The sequence below is a fragment of the Aptenodytes patagonicus genome, chromosome 4, assembly GCF_965638725.1.
Source record: "Aptenodytes patagonicus chromosome 4, bAptPat1.pri.cur, whole genome shotgun sequence".
NCBI lineage: Eukaryota > Metazoa > Chordata > Aves > Sphenisciformes > Spheniscidae > Aptenodytes > Aptenodytes patagonicus.
In genome coordinates this window covers 54,353,851-54,367,782 of record NC_134952.1, presented here as the reverse complement: position 1 = coordinate 54,367,782, position 13,932 = coordinate 54,353,851, and the positions used below count along the sequence as shown (strand labels likewise).

Sequence of the window (13,932 nt, the reverse complement as noted above, 5' to 3'; positions counted from 1 at the left end):
TAAGTTTGAATGTCAACATGGGAGGCTCTGAGGGATCAGGTTGCCATCTTTGTCATCCTCTCAGGGCTTAAGGAAGGGCTAAAAACATCTCAGCTTGCTTTTTGCCTTTATAATATAAATTGAGGCATAGAAAAGCTGAACCTCCAGACAAAAATCCAAGCGCTGGTGACTCACTGACATCACACAGAAAGGAGCACACCAGGCAATTTTGAATTACAATGCCAGAAGAGGGATTCATTCTCCCCTTACCTACAAAGAAGCAATTCCATCGATTCTGATGGAATTACGCTCTTGTGGGTGAGAAGAAGAGAGGGTGGCCTAGGGTATTTATTATAATATATCCTCCCTCCTCTTACCTCTGTCCCTTTTCCTTCTTAAATCTCTCCTCCCAGACAACTCAGTAAAACTTGTTTGTTTGTTATAATTGAGAATTTAAATGCACAGAAGTTAAAAAAAGGGGAGAAAGTCCTGGGTGACACAATAAATCACCTGTGTTGTACATAGGTATTTCTACTGAACTGCAAAGCTTAATTCAAAGCGGCATTAAGTTTACACATAACAGGGGTATTCTCTGTCTAGGTAGCGCAGCTCATTCAGAACAAAAATCGATTTCAACTAACCTTAAAATTTACCTTAATCTGTGAAATCTACTGGCTCTTCCAGGCCACTAGAAATATCTCACACTCTAGGACCTCACACAGGATAATTAGGCAGCTGATAGATGCGCACTGATGACTTCCAGCCTTGATTACTGCAATTCAAATGACTGGCTTGATCCAGAGCTCCCTGAACCAATGGCAAAACTCCTAGTATACCGAATGGGCTTGAGATCCCTCCTTTGTCTAGGAATGAAGTCAAGCACTCTGAGAAAGTCCACACCTAGAACAAACTGCAGGAGTTCATCTACTTAGCAAAACGGATCACCGAATATTTGCACTGGTACCACACTGAACACAGAGCCCGACTGGAAGGAGACTGAGAGGCCAGCTCCCTTCTGGGATTTTACCCTCCGAGGGCAGGGACAGGGAGACAAACCGGGGGAAAAGGGGCAGGGAACGGGGCAGCAGGGATCTCCCAGGGACTGGACAATCGCTGACCACAGAGGCTTTGGTTTGAGCTCACCACGGGAGGGAAAAAATGCAGTGCTCATTTCTCGGACTTAGCTTTCTGTCTATAGTTTATTCACATGTGGACATAGACATGGATGCACATAACAACCACACAGGTGACACCAAAACCAAACGCATTCACCAAACGCTCTCTCCTAAAAACTTTGGCGCTGCATACGGATGCAGGAGAACTGGGGCCACATCGAAAGCTAAAGAAATACACAGAGGCTCTGTTAGCGCGTGCAAGTCATGACTATGTCTCTGAGGGACAGTCCTAAATAGTTTTCTTTTTTTTGGGGGGGGGGTAGGGGTGGGTGGGTTTTTTGGTTTTGTTTGTTTGTTTTTAATTTTGAAAAAACATACAAACACTTTGTAATTTAAAATGCCAATTGGGAGAAGATTGGAATTTCATCACTTCCGAGCCTCTATAAGTTACTCAAAATACTGCTCTTTCTTCTCTTAGAGAGATGCATTTGGGGCTAGGGTCAGACCAGTGAAAATATGTAAGCGGTGATATTCTCCCATGCTTAGCCCACAACCCGATCTCCACCCAATCGATACACCAAAATGAGACCCACTCACAGTAAGATTGTGCATATCTCCATAATATGATCTTTCCTCTTCTCTCTTGTGTGATCAGTAGTGAAATATTCAGCAGTTTTCACATTTAAATTATCATCAGGCTTCAGAGTCAACATCCCATTGAGATTACTGGGGCGGTTCATACTTCTCTCAGAGCTACCGTTTAAGGCTGTCTGCAGACTCAGGCAGACATCATTGAATGGATTACTTCTGGTACGCGACCGAAATGTTATCTTCGCAACCATAAGACAATTTTTTTCAGTATAAATGCTTGCATTCTGGAGCACAAGATGGCAGCCACCAGGAAAAAGGGTTGGCTTGCTGACCACAAACTGGCCCAATCTGACCCCCGACTCTGGACTAGTGGCCTGGAAGAGCCAATGGATTTCATGGAAGCTAAAATGAATTTTAAGAGAGTTAGTTAAGATGTATTTCTTTCCTGAATGACCCCCACATCCAGGATAGTGGGGACATTCAGCACATACGTCCACGTTAAACTCAGTTTTGAGCCAAGCTTTTCAATTTAGCGTTGAGATGCAATTTTAAATGCTAAGCTAATGACCACGTAACAAAGATCAAGGAGGCCAAATTATACCATTTGTGGAAAGTATACACTTGAATTTCTCTGCATTTGAAAATTGAAATAGGAAATTTTATAGTTATATAAAATATCCGTGTTGGTTTTTTTCTTTTCCTTTGTTATTTATTTTTATGTTTTGCACCAGATAAATATGAAGTATGAAGTTCTGAAAGTTTGGGTAAACAACAATCAAGTAAATTTTAGGTTTTTAAAATAATTTACCAGTTGAAACTATATGGTTTCCATTCCTGAGAAACCCAATTTAAAGACTAGACAGTCTTTTTTTTTCTTTTAATAATGGTCCGGTCCAGATCTTGAACAAAAAAAAGCTTGGGAATTAAAACAGGCAAGAAAAGATTAAACGTATTCTAACATCAGTGCCAATGCTGTCTAATTAGGTAGTGTAATTAATCCTGCCTGATTACACAGCATTAGGTTAGCAGGAATAAACACAATGGAGAAACTGCAGAGAAGGTGAGACCACTGCACGCAAATTAACAGCAATACCCGACAAGCTACACAGATATGTCTGAGCTACACAGATAGAAAAGCTATAATTGATAGTGCTACATTAAAGCTCGTATTTAGGTTCGGCTTTGGGCATTGCTGCCAAGTACATTTTAATAACTTTTTTCCTTTTTCCTAATGTTTTTCTAGTATTTTCTAGAGCTAAAGACTTAATTATGAAGGTAAGAAATTTGCTGTAAGACCGCATAAGGCTCAGATGGCTGGTAAAGGGACAGGTAGATTGCCACGGGAAGGAAAGCGTTACACTTGCACGTGTAGAAGCAAACTCATCTCTGGTGTAAAAATAACATATCTGCCCGTGTTCTCTGTCCAAGATTTTCTGAAACAAGTCTTTAGTAGATTTCAGAAATAAGTCTGGCCTGAATCTGAAAAATCTAATGCACTCTTGCTTCCCTGGACTTCAGATTAAATAATGAGAAGTGAAGTTCATGGAAGTCTCAAGAGGCTAACATTTCTGAAAATGGGGACAAGCTTATTTAAGAAGCTAACTGCTGATTAAGAGGCTAAACTTTGCAAATCTGTTTTGAAAGACTCAGCCACTGAGCTTAGGGGATATATTTTTCAAGAAGAAGCCAGGAAACCTTTGAACTTACTTGTGAGAATTAGCTCTCACCAATGGGAATAATGAACTAAATATTGATGTATTAATAATGTACTATGCTACAAGTAACAGTTATGTTTTACTCAGAATAGTTGCATATTTATACAACATCAATATACGTTTTTTTTTTCATTCAAGCTTTTCTAGAAAGAATAACTAAAGAGATTTTGAGGAACAACATTTACCTTAAGAAGTCAGGAAGCTAAGGAAATTTCTTTGAATTTGATTCCCCACCCTCTCTAATGCTCTAAGTCAAGGCAGCAATCTTTAGGGTGCATGAAAATTCCCCAGGAGAAACGGAGGGTCTAATACCTCTTTTGATGGAACCCGGGAGCCTTTCCTTTTATTCCACCACGTTTCCAACATTGCAATGAAACAGGATAGGACAATCCCAGCAGCGAGGATGCAGAAAACACCTGCAAAACTTTTTATGTCCAGGGCACCTCCTTTCTGTTTGGTATCCACAGATGAGTAAAGATCACATTGACCGTTCTTCGGCCACCACTTATGCTTCAGTATGTCCATGTCGCCATTCTGCTGCAGCTCCAAAATCCTTGAGGAGAAAGCACAGAGTCAGGGGTTAAGTGGGGCAGTGGAGGTGGCACCTGAGAGCACGAGGATATAATCCAACTACTTGCAATCTTCCCATGTGTCTCGGAAAGCCAAGCAGCTGATGAATCCAGATGGACCGATTTAGCCAGAAAAGAAAGCCAGAATATGGGGTTGCCTGTAAGACTGAGCATATGGACATCTATGCTCCACTCTAGGTACAGGAAAGCACATACAAGTCTCTCTTTCCTTCTTTTAAGACCCTTAATGAAAATGCTTTACTTAATATACCATATTTTCTTAACTGGCTTTCACTACAGACTATGTCAATTGACTTTTGTAGGGCATTAGGTATTTGACAATATATATTTTGCATTTTAATCGCTGGAGAAGAGACATTTCAAGAAAAAAAAAAAAAGGAAAATACAGTTCAGACATACCACAGGATATATGTTACCTTATTGTAAACTGATCTTTATCAGATTACTTACTTGCTGCTTTGGAGAGAGAGCAGAACTGTATTAGTTGCAGTCAGTAAAGACCTAAACTAATCTTGCTCAATGGGAGCATGAGACCTGCTGGTAAGCAATTTCCATAGGAAGGCTCTTTGCTGCGGAACTCACTCATCCTTGCACCTACATACCCAGCCCACCGCCAAAGACTTACTGGGCAGTTTGCAAGGCCAACGTATTTAGCTAGACTTCCTGTGGGACGAATAGTTTGAGGAATGAGAATTTTGTTTGGAAGAAGATTTTCATATTTAGCTTATCTATTTCTGAGGAGTGTGTTTTTTAAAAACATCCAGAAGCGACTAGAGTAGCAGCTGGGTGCATCTGGTTATCCAAAATAAAAAATTCAACAATTACACTTAAAAAGAATAAAACAGGGGGAATGTTTTCCTTCATGTAATAAATTTGTTTTTCATTTCAGTGTTGGAAGGCAAACAATTATATGTGCAATCATTTGACACAGCATGCAAAAAATCCAAGTGCACACAAACCAGCAGAGGTCTGGTATGTTGCTACCAGAGACTGTACTGCGTTGAAGGATGAAGAAAAGCTGTCCCACTGACTCAGGGCTACCATAACAGCTCAATGCAATGGTCTACCTCAACCTCAGAAAAATACAGTATTATGAAAAGGAGTTTGAATGCACCTCGGAAGCACAGGGACACTGCTGTATACAGAGATTATTCAATCTCTGATGCCACTTGAACAGGTAGGCATGTCAATAAAGCCACTACATTTTCTATGGCATATCCAAATGACCATATACTTACCAGGTCCTACCAGGAATGGGAGACTTCACGCAGCCATCAGTGGCTTAAAGCCCAGCACAAGCACAACTCTGGAGTGAGTTTTTGCTTTCTACCTAGGAGTATGTCCTGTGGCTGAGATCCCGACCTGTTCAGAGGGGAACTGCTTGTCCACCTCTGTGCTGTACCAAAGGGAACAGTGCTTTTGAGGAACAGACTGCAGGTGATACGCGTGGCTTTGGAGATGCCATAATCACCTTGTTCGCATAGCTTTGTGTTTATAAGAAGTGGGATAAATTCTGTGCAATGCCTGCTGACAGTACATCACTGAAGGTCCAGCCCTGGAGAACGGTGAACAAGGTCAGAGTTGCCTGGGCTATATTTTGAATTGTCCCAAACCCAATGCCAACTTAGGGAAGCTCCATTCCGAAGCTTCTTGAGGGAGCAGAGATAAGTCAAGGACAGAAGGACTCTCTGTTCTGTTGCAAGAGACAGAATAGCTGTTATGAGACATCCAAGTTCAGAGGAGCTTTGGAGGCATGAGGACCTTACACAGGATTGCTGTCATTGCTGCCTACAGCTGCCTATTGGGAGCGTGTAGAGAAGCTGGAGCCAGACTTGGTGCCAGGAAGAGATGCAACTGGGACAAACTGGAACATGAGCAATTCTGACTAGATAAAAGGAAAATGGGAGAGGTCAAAGACTGTTACAGACAATTTGCGGCATCTCCATCCTTGGCGATACTCAAAGGCTCACTGGGCAAGGCCCAGAGCAACCTGACCTAACTGGACCTGCTTTGAGCACAGGGCTGGGCTGGAGACCTCTGGAGGTCCTTTCCCACCATAATTACTCCTCTGCGACTGCAAACACAGTCCATACGCTACTCTCTATCATGGCATACAGTGCTTACAGACATAACTCGCTGCAATTCTGGTTCTCGCTGCCCTAGCATCCTGCATTAGGACTTACATGAGTATTTTGGCCCAAATATTCCAGTCTGTCAGGTTAGCAGGAGCAGCAGATAGTCAGCATAAACAGAACCCTTTTGTATAAGTTCTTGTGGAGTAATAGAAGATTAATTTTCGATGCCCAATCCAAACATTTGGCATGTGTGTTTTTATATTTAGGAATTACTGTACTATCTACACAAGGCAGTAACAGAACAACATTGTGTGTGGGGCTTATTTCTTCCAGCAGCAGCTCTAATCCCCGAGCAGGGCTATTTTCTCTCTTTTATTCAGTCAGTAATAGAACAAACCATCCAAATGATTGCTCTATTCTCATTAATGAAATGATTCTTCACTTGTCAGTATAATTCATGATTACACAAGACATCTTTTCAACAATAGGCATTTGCATAAAGACACTGAACTTTAGCTTGTTCCTTAATAGAGATTTATTCCTAATTGTACTCCTGCTAATGATTGGCAATTTTCTTCATGGATGTAACATATAAGTTCAATTATTTAAAGGAAAACATAAAAAAGAAGCAGAAACCAGGGATAGTAATTGTATCATTACATGGAAAACTTGAGAAATGGAAAGCTTATAATGAAGCCTTGTAAAACTGCAGCTGAAAACAGATGTTGAGAGATAAAACACATATCAAGAGAAATTATAAGAGCATGAATATCTAACTATATTAACTTCATACAGAGAAAAAGGGAGATCCCACTTCTGTTAGACTTAGTAAACACTTTGTTTCTGAATTCACTCATTTGTGGAACCAAAAATAATAGTTAACATATTAAGAAGATTTAACGCTACGAACCTGTTCCTAGTTATGAAACTTCCTATTTTTGTAGCACATTTTCAGAAACAGAAATTTTACTTTTATTGAAATTCCATGAAAAACAACATGAGGAAGGGAGGTTTCTTGCAAGCGTGCACAACATGCACTGCTATACTTGCGTGCTGCAGGAGCTTCCCACACGATGGCACTCTTTCCATAAAAATACATGCTTTTGCTGCAGCTCCTGGTGGGTGCCCTTATACAATCTAATCAGATACCTGTTGGGTGGCAGACACTACAATCAGTTTGATATTTGATTTTCAAATTTAATAACTGACTAAAATAATAATGCATTAACTAAATGCTCTGAATGATAACGATGCACTAAATGTTATAATTCCAGCAAGCGCCTCTTCTCACAAGTCCCAGATTTTTACAACTGAACGTTTCCTCGACAGTCTTGGCTCCTTTGAACCTGCTGTATTGGCGTGGAATAGTATTGCAACACATAAGCCAGTAGTAAGAGTGGTGGAAAGTAATACGTAGGGTGCATGAGTTCCTGCTGTTTTGAAATACCAGTCTTGAAAAGCTTACAAAAGAAGCCTATATATTGAAATAATCTGATTTGTCTGAAAAACATGAGCTTTAAAACTTGCTTATGGATAGAGTGCAGATCTTAACATATTTTTCTCTAGCAGGCGAACCGTTACAGTAACATTTTTCAAGGCAATGACGTAAAGTTATTAAGCTGCATGAAAGAAAATGTCTGCATGCACTTTAACTAATTTGGCCCTAAATTCACAGTGCCAAGTGAGGTCTAGTGGATATAAGCACAGAAAACTAAATTGCCTGTGGTTTCCAAATCTGACAGTGATGTGAACAAATCCTACTGAATCAATGGGAATAGGGCTGGATTCAACTCGGTAACTACATACTTTGCTGCTGGCAGTGAAGTGTAATTACTCCTCCAAAACACCCACAGATAAAAAAAAAAAAACAACTTATTATGATAGCAAGGTGTCACAAACACTACAAAATTGAGACATCTGTGACAACACTGTTTTTTTGATCTTGTTTTATTCTTTCTGAGTTATCAGTAGCAAGAGACATAACAGGCCATTTACAATGAGATCAGAAACGCCAATGCATGGTCTGAGATGTCGAAGGTTACTGAATATCAGCTTCCAATGCATGGTCTGAGATGTCCAAGGTTACTGACTACCAGCTTCCTGCACCAGGAACGTGTTATCCAGAGGGATAACTTTGCCATCGGCACTGACAAGGAAGAGGAGATGGTGAGGTGCTACTCTGGCTCTAGTCTCCAGGATCAGGCTGCTGCAGAGAGGAGGTGCGCAGAGCCATGCAATGAATGCCCACTGTCAAAAGGGGGAGAAAAAGTAAATGAATAATAATAAAAAAAAGCTATTTGTGTACCTCAGTGGGCTATGCCTCGGGGGCCCAAGCCAAGGTCCCAGCCCTTGCACCAGCTCCCAGGGAGCTCCTGGGTAGCTCACAAGTCACATTTGGGAGCGCTTGGTGCCTGCAGATAGGGCCAGGTGGTGGAAAGATCTCTCCAGTGGCTAGCCAAGAGTCAAACTCCTCAGGCAAAAGCTCCACACCAGAGCTTTTCTAACAAAAATCTGTTGCCAAGTCTTCACAGAATTTGGTTCCCCTCTCGTAAAACAAGATATTTAAGCTGATTTGTGACCATCCTTCAGTTATCAAAGTAGACAGGTAGGAACCCACAAGGAGGGGTTTTTTTTTTTTTTGTTTCAGTGAAGCGACTGCCTAGATCTTTCTTATTCACAGCAATAACTGGAGTGATGCCAACTCCGCTTGCATCTCCCTGAGCAGGCTTTAGGTTTTGGCAAAGCAAATCCCCCTCTCAGCAGCAGAGCAGCTTTCACAGGTGCCACCTGTGAGGCTGGCTCAGGGCTTTGGTGCTGGAGAGGGATAGCTGCTGCCCAGCCCAGCTTGCTGCCTCCTGCCTGGGGAAGAGGCAGTCCCAGCCATGGGGAGGGAAACAGGGAATAAGGATGGAGACAGGCAAGTAGGAGGCTCTTGGGGATCCTTTTCATCTCCTCCCTGGCCAGTGGCACCTTATTGTCTCACTGAGACCTGAGTAGTTTTCATGATTTAGACCTTATCCTTGGGGCCTTGCAGGAGACACACATTGATGCTCAAAGCCTTGACTTCGATGCTATCCCCAGTGCCAACAAATATTGTCATTCCCCAGCTGCCCAACAAATCATGTTTGCATCATATTACAGCCATGGACCATTATGAAGCTGCTGAGGAGAGTGAAGGATATATCTGTATTCACCTACAAGAGGGGAACGTTCCTGCACGATTTTGTCTTGCTCAAACACACAGAATAAAGAGAGAGGGAATGGTCAGAAATAAAACTCAGAAGTGTTTAGGGAGCTGGTGGGAAGGTGTTCATCCAGAAATGGCTGCTTGCCCAGCACCAGCTGCACTACCCAGTTAGCCATTCCTAGACCTAAGCCTAGAATTGAAAGGGGCACCAGATCATTGAAAAATACAGTCCAGAGGTGAAGGAGGCATGGGAAGGTGTAGGGCAGAAGTAGCTGTCCCGAGGTGAAAGAAAGTGGGGAGCAGTGCCAGTGCCTGCTCCTGAGCAGACTGAGGTTGATGCTAGGAGAGCTTGCAAGATGAGCAAAGCACCTGGAGGCAGAGAGATCATTGCTATTCCAGTCCTTCCTTCGACTACAGGTCTTGATACCTGCAAACAAAAATGTTGGTTTTGAAGATACTGTTTTCTGTCTTTCTGTATGTTTTTTTTTTAAGCCAGCATTTTAATGAGCTCCCAGTCACAGGCTCCATGAGAGGAAATTTTTCACACCAGCCAAATGCAGCTTGGGCTGCCAGATTAGACAAAGCCATGCTCCCACTCCACCCGTTCCCACCACTTAACCCAGCAAAAGAGTGCCCTTGGATCCAGCTGCGAAGCCTGTTTTCTGGCAGGGACTCCAAGCAGATTTAAACCCAACTAACTTGTGCCCCATGAGGGCAGGCAGGTAGTTGCCTTCCAATCTGCCCTTCAGCAGTGCTCAGCATCACGCTGCCATCGCCAGGAAGTCAGTGCGCAGAAACAAGGATAAGCATCTCACCTTCTGGATATGATAGAAGAAGCAGTAGTAAACCAGACCTGCTGTTCAGCATTAAGGATTTGCATATCAAACAATCTTAAAAGAGAGAAAGCAGCTGACCTGCTGTTTTGCTCAGCAATAAACCATTAGCTTCAGAAGATGCAGCACTCATGACTTGGATCCCATAAATTAGTATCACTTGGTTCAAATTAGTGAACTACTTTTTATTTAAATCTGTTAAACTTACATGGACACTCTCTCAAATACAGAAGGCTAAACTTAAATGAAACGGCATCTGCAGTAATAAGAAATGAGATATTAACTGTATTTATTACACAACTATGGTGGAATTTTATAAGGACAGCTCTAATAGTATTATTCAAGCCACATAGTTTTGCTGAATACTAACAATTCAGAAACCTAGATAAAGACAAAAATCAAGTTATTCAAGATCTTCTGTTTACTTTTATATAGAAAAAGTTGAAGTGAGCTTAACTGGCCTTTCACCATGCAGATCTTTCCTGCTCAGGAGAAAGTGGTGATAAAAGTATTAGTACCTATTTATAAATCCCAAATGACAAGAGAACATCTACAGACAGTTGCACAAATATCACGAGTTCATTAAGCTCAGTGCTGTTATGGTAAACACCAAAATTAATTCATTATGGCGAGTCATGGTACATCGCCAACCTTATTAAAATAAAGAAATGTACTTTCAAGGTATATTGGTTCCTGTGCACTACCTGTATTCCAGTCCTCTTTTAGAAAATTACTTGAAAAATGACAGTTACTAAGCTTTATAAAAAATTCAGTACTTCAGGGCCACATGAATGCCTGGGGCCTAATTTTCCTCTTGCTTTTGTTACCATAAACCAAAAGCAAGTCCATGCATGTGAAGGCAGGGACAGCTCGTGGAGTCTGCAGAAGAATGAAGCAGACTTTGATGCGTTCCCCACAACTGGGACAGCTCTGCACCTCCTCTCCTCAGTTTGCACTGGGAAAGGCTGTCTTGCTATCTGCCATGCTTCCAACATCGTCTCCGAGATCCAAAAATCAGCTGTGATGTTGCACATGATGGCCATGGAATGGAGATAGTGTAATTTTAGGAAGGAGCGCTTTCTTCAAACTGTCCCCTACAATAATGCTCGTGCAACACCAGAGGCAGTCATAAATGCCATTTTGGCTATATGAGGAGACAGTATGTTTACATACATGCAACTTGAGGCCTTGAGTTGCAGGTCCCAAGCTGCATGTAAGCAAATCCGTAGCTCTTTTCAGAAATGAAATAACTGATGATTTCACACAAAATCAGGAAACCTCAATGTCCAAAGTCAGTGGGAGTTTCATCATTAACTTACAGACAGCAGAGACCAACCACTTGGGAATCCAACCTGTCTGGTTAGGCTGTGACAGAAGTGGCATTTTTCTGCGCCAGTACAGGATACCTGGATTAGCCAAAAATGGAAAGCTTGGAAAGTGCCCTTTCAGTCACCACATACTTCTTAGACGTCTTCTCCCCAAAATCTCACCTGACTGAATATTTCCTCCAGTGTCACTTGTCAACGGCCTCCTGCCTGAGAAGCCCTGTGGTTAATAAGCCATGTAAAGAACTGCTCTCCTGCTTAGCAGGAGAAAGGAAACAATTGAAAAAAGTATGTTAGTTTGACTTCTTCATTTTTTTTTTTTCAAGAGTGAGACGCAAACAGACACTTATTTGGGTCAATTACTATTTAATCTATTTCATTCTCAGATTTGTTTGAACACAAAGTGATAAATTAAACACCAAAAATTCTCATTAAGAAAACACCAAAATGAAATATTAAAATGTTTGTCTTTTCTTTTAAGGAAAAAAATATTTTTTTAAAAAATTAGATCATAAGGAATAACTTTAATCTGTTTAGACCATCTGCTCATGTCCTATGAGAAGGATAAACTAACAAGTTCACTGAACCTGACCTAGCACTAAACAAATACGCAAGCCTCATCTTCAGCTAAGAAGCAATTACATGAGAAATCAAATTACTAACATGATTAATCTTAAGAGTTGTGGTGACTAGTGAACTTTAATTTCTATAGATTGTATATACTTATGCTACCTTTAAAAGTCAAGCACTCATTACAGCTGTGACAATATGGTCTTTGCTAATATCAAAGTTGGGCTCCAATGAATTGGTAACAGGCAGAATGAAAGCAAGCCAAAAAGACTCAAGAGAGCTGAAAAGGAAAAGACAGTAAATCCCACAGAGACCCAGAGCATATCTGCAGTCAGAAAGGGAACATCTTGGGTGGTTCTTTGAAAATGTCAGCATCATCCTTAAGCACACTGTGATATTTGGGTTATTGGGTGCAGGAAACAATCTTTCATTTTCGTGTAAGAATCTGGAAGCGATCATCTTTGCTTGGAGTCATGCTTCAGGCAGTGCAAAGCCTCATTCTTATACAAACTACCTACATCCACATTTTGAGAAACGGAAAACATCAGTCGCATTAAGTCCTGTTAACTGACAGTCTAGAACAGCTCATTTTTAAAGAGATCTAGGTGGCACTTGCATATTTGACATTTATTTGCTATTTACACAAGCAAAGATGACAAAATGTAGAGCTGATGATTCTCTCAGTTTTTAAACTTTGTCCAGTGCTTTTTTTTTTAAGCCCTTAAAAATGAAAACCAAAACCTTCAAAATTTTCTTTTAGATAGTGTTTAAATGAATGATTTACATAGCTTGTTTTAAATATCATCATTTGGATTATAAAGAACCCAAATCAATAGTTTAAAGCTATCTCCAAGGTAAACAGAGTTGTTGATAGAATAGGAGAAGCTAGACAGATAAACACAGAGTCAGAAGATCAAATCACAGTAATATGCTTTGTGTCTGAAATTTGACATTTAAAAATATCTCAAAGACTTTTATCTCCTAGGTACTTGGTTATAGTAGTGAAAGCTTCCCAGATCCATTCCCATCCAGGGCTTTAAACATAGAATCATAGGATCATTAAGGTTGGAAAAGACCTCTAAGATCATCGAGTCCAACCGTCAACCCAACACCACCATGCCCACTAAACCATGTCCCTAAGCGCCGCATCTACACGTCTTTTAAATACTTCCAGGGATGGTGACTCAACCACTTCCCTGGGCAGCCTGTTCCAATGTTTAACCACTCTTTCAGTAAAGAAATTTTTCCTCATGTCCAATCTAAACCTCCCCTGGCACAACTTGAGGCCATTTCCTCTCGTCCTATCGCTTGTTACTTGGGAGAAGAGACTGACACCCACCTCGCTACAACCTCCTGTCAGGTAGTTGTAGAACATGATAAGGTCTCCCCTCAGCCTCCTTTTCTCCAGGCTAAACAACCCCAGTTCCCTCAGCCGCTCCTCATAAGACTTGTTCTCCAGACCCCTCACCAGCCTCGTTGCCCTTCTCTGGACACGCTCCAGCACCTCAATGTCCTTCTTGTAGTGAGGGGCCCAAAACTGAACACAGTATTTGAGGTGCGGCCTCACCAGGGCCGAGTACAGGGGCACGATCACTTCCCTACTCCTGCTGGCCACACTATTTCTGATACAGGCCAGGATGCTGTTGGCCTTCTTGGCCGCCTGGGCACACTGCCGGCTCATGTTCAGCCGGCTGTTGACCAACACCCCCAGGTCCTTTTCCACCAGGCAGCTTTCCAGCCACTCTTCCCCAAGCCTGTAGCGCTGCATGGGGCTGTTGTGGCCGAAGTGCAGGACCCAGCACTTGGCCTTGTTGAATCTCATACAGTTGGCCTTGGCCCATCAATCCAGCCTGTCCACGTGCCTCTGCAGAGCCTTCCTACCCTCGAGCAGATCAACACTCCCGCCCAACTTGGTGTCGTCTGCAAACTTACTGAGGGTGCACTCGATCCCC

The 13,932-nt window shown here is 41.8% G+C and overlaps 1 protein-coding gene across 6 annotated transcripts in view; it reads right to left on the bottom strand.

Annotated features, from left to right (window-relative positions):
- The window catches only part of GRID2 (glutamate ionotropic receptor delta type subunit 2), a 755,994-nt gene that overhangs the window by 976 nt on the left and 741,086 nt on the right, over positions 1-13,932 (bottom strand). For 4 of the 6 annotated variants that reach the window (XM_076336770.1, XM_076336766.1, XM_076336768.1 and 1 more), the window contains one exon: positions 3,713-3,953. In XM_076336770.1, the coding sequence (XP_076192885.1) occupies positions 3,713-3,953 (241 nt within the window). Of the gene's footprint in view, positions 1-788; positions 880-1,691; positions 2,088-3,712; positions 3,954-13,932 lie in introns of those variants that run through there. The other 2 variants (XR_012995186.1, XR_012995185.1) reach the window with 2 other exon arrangements.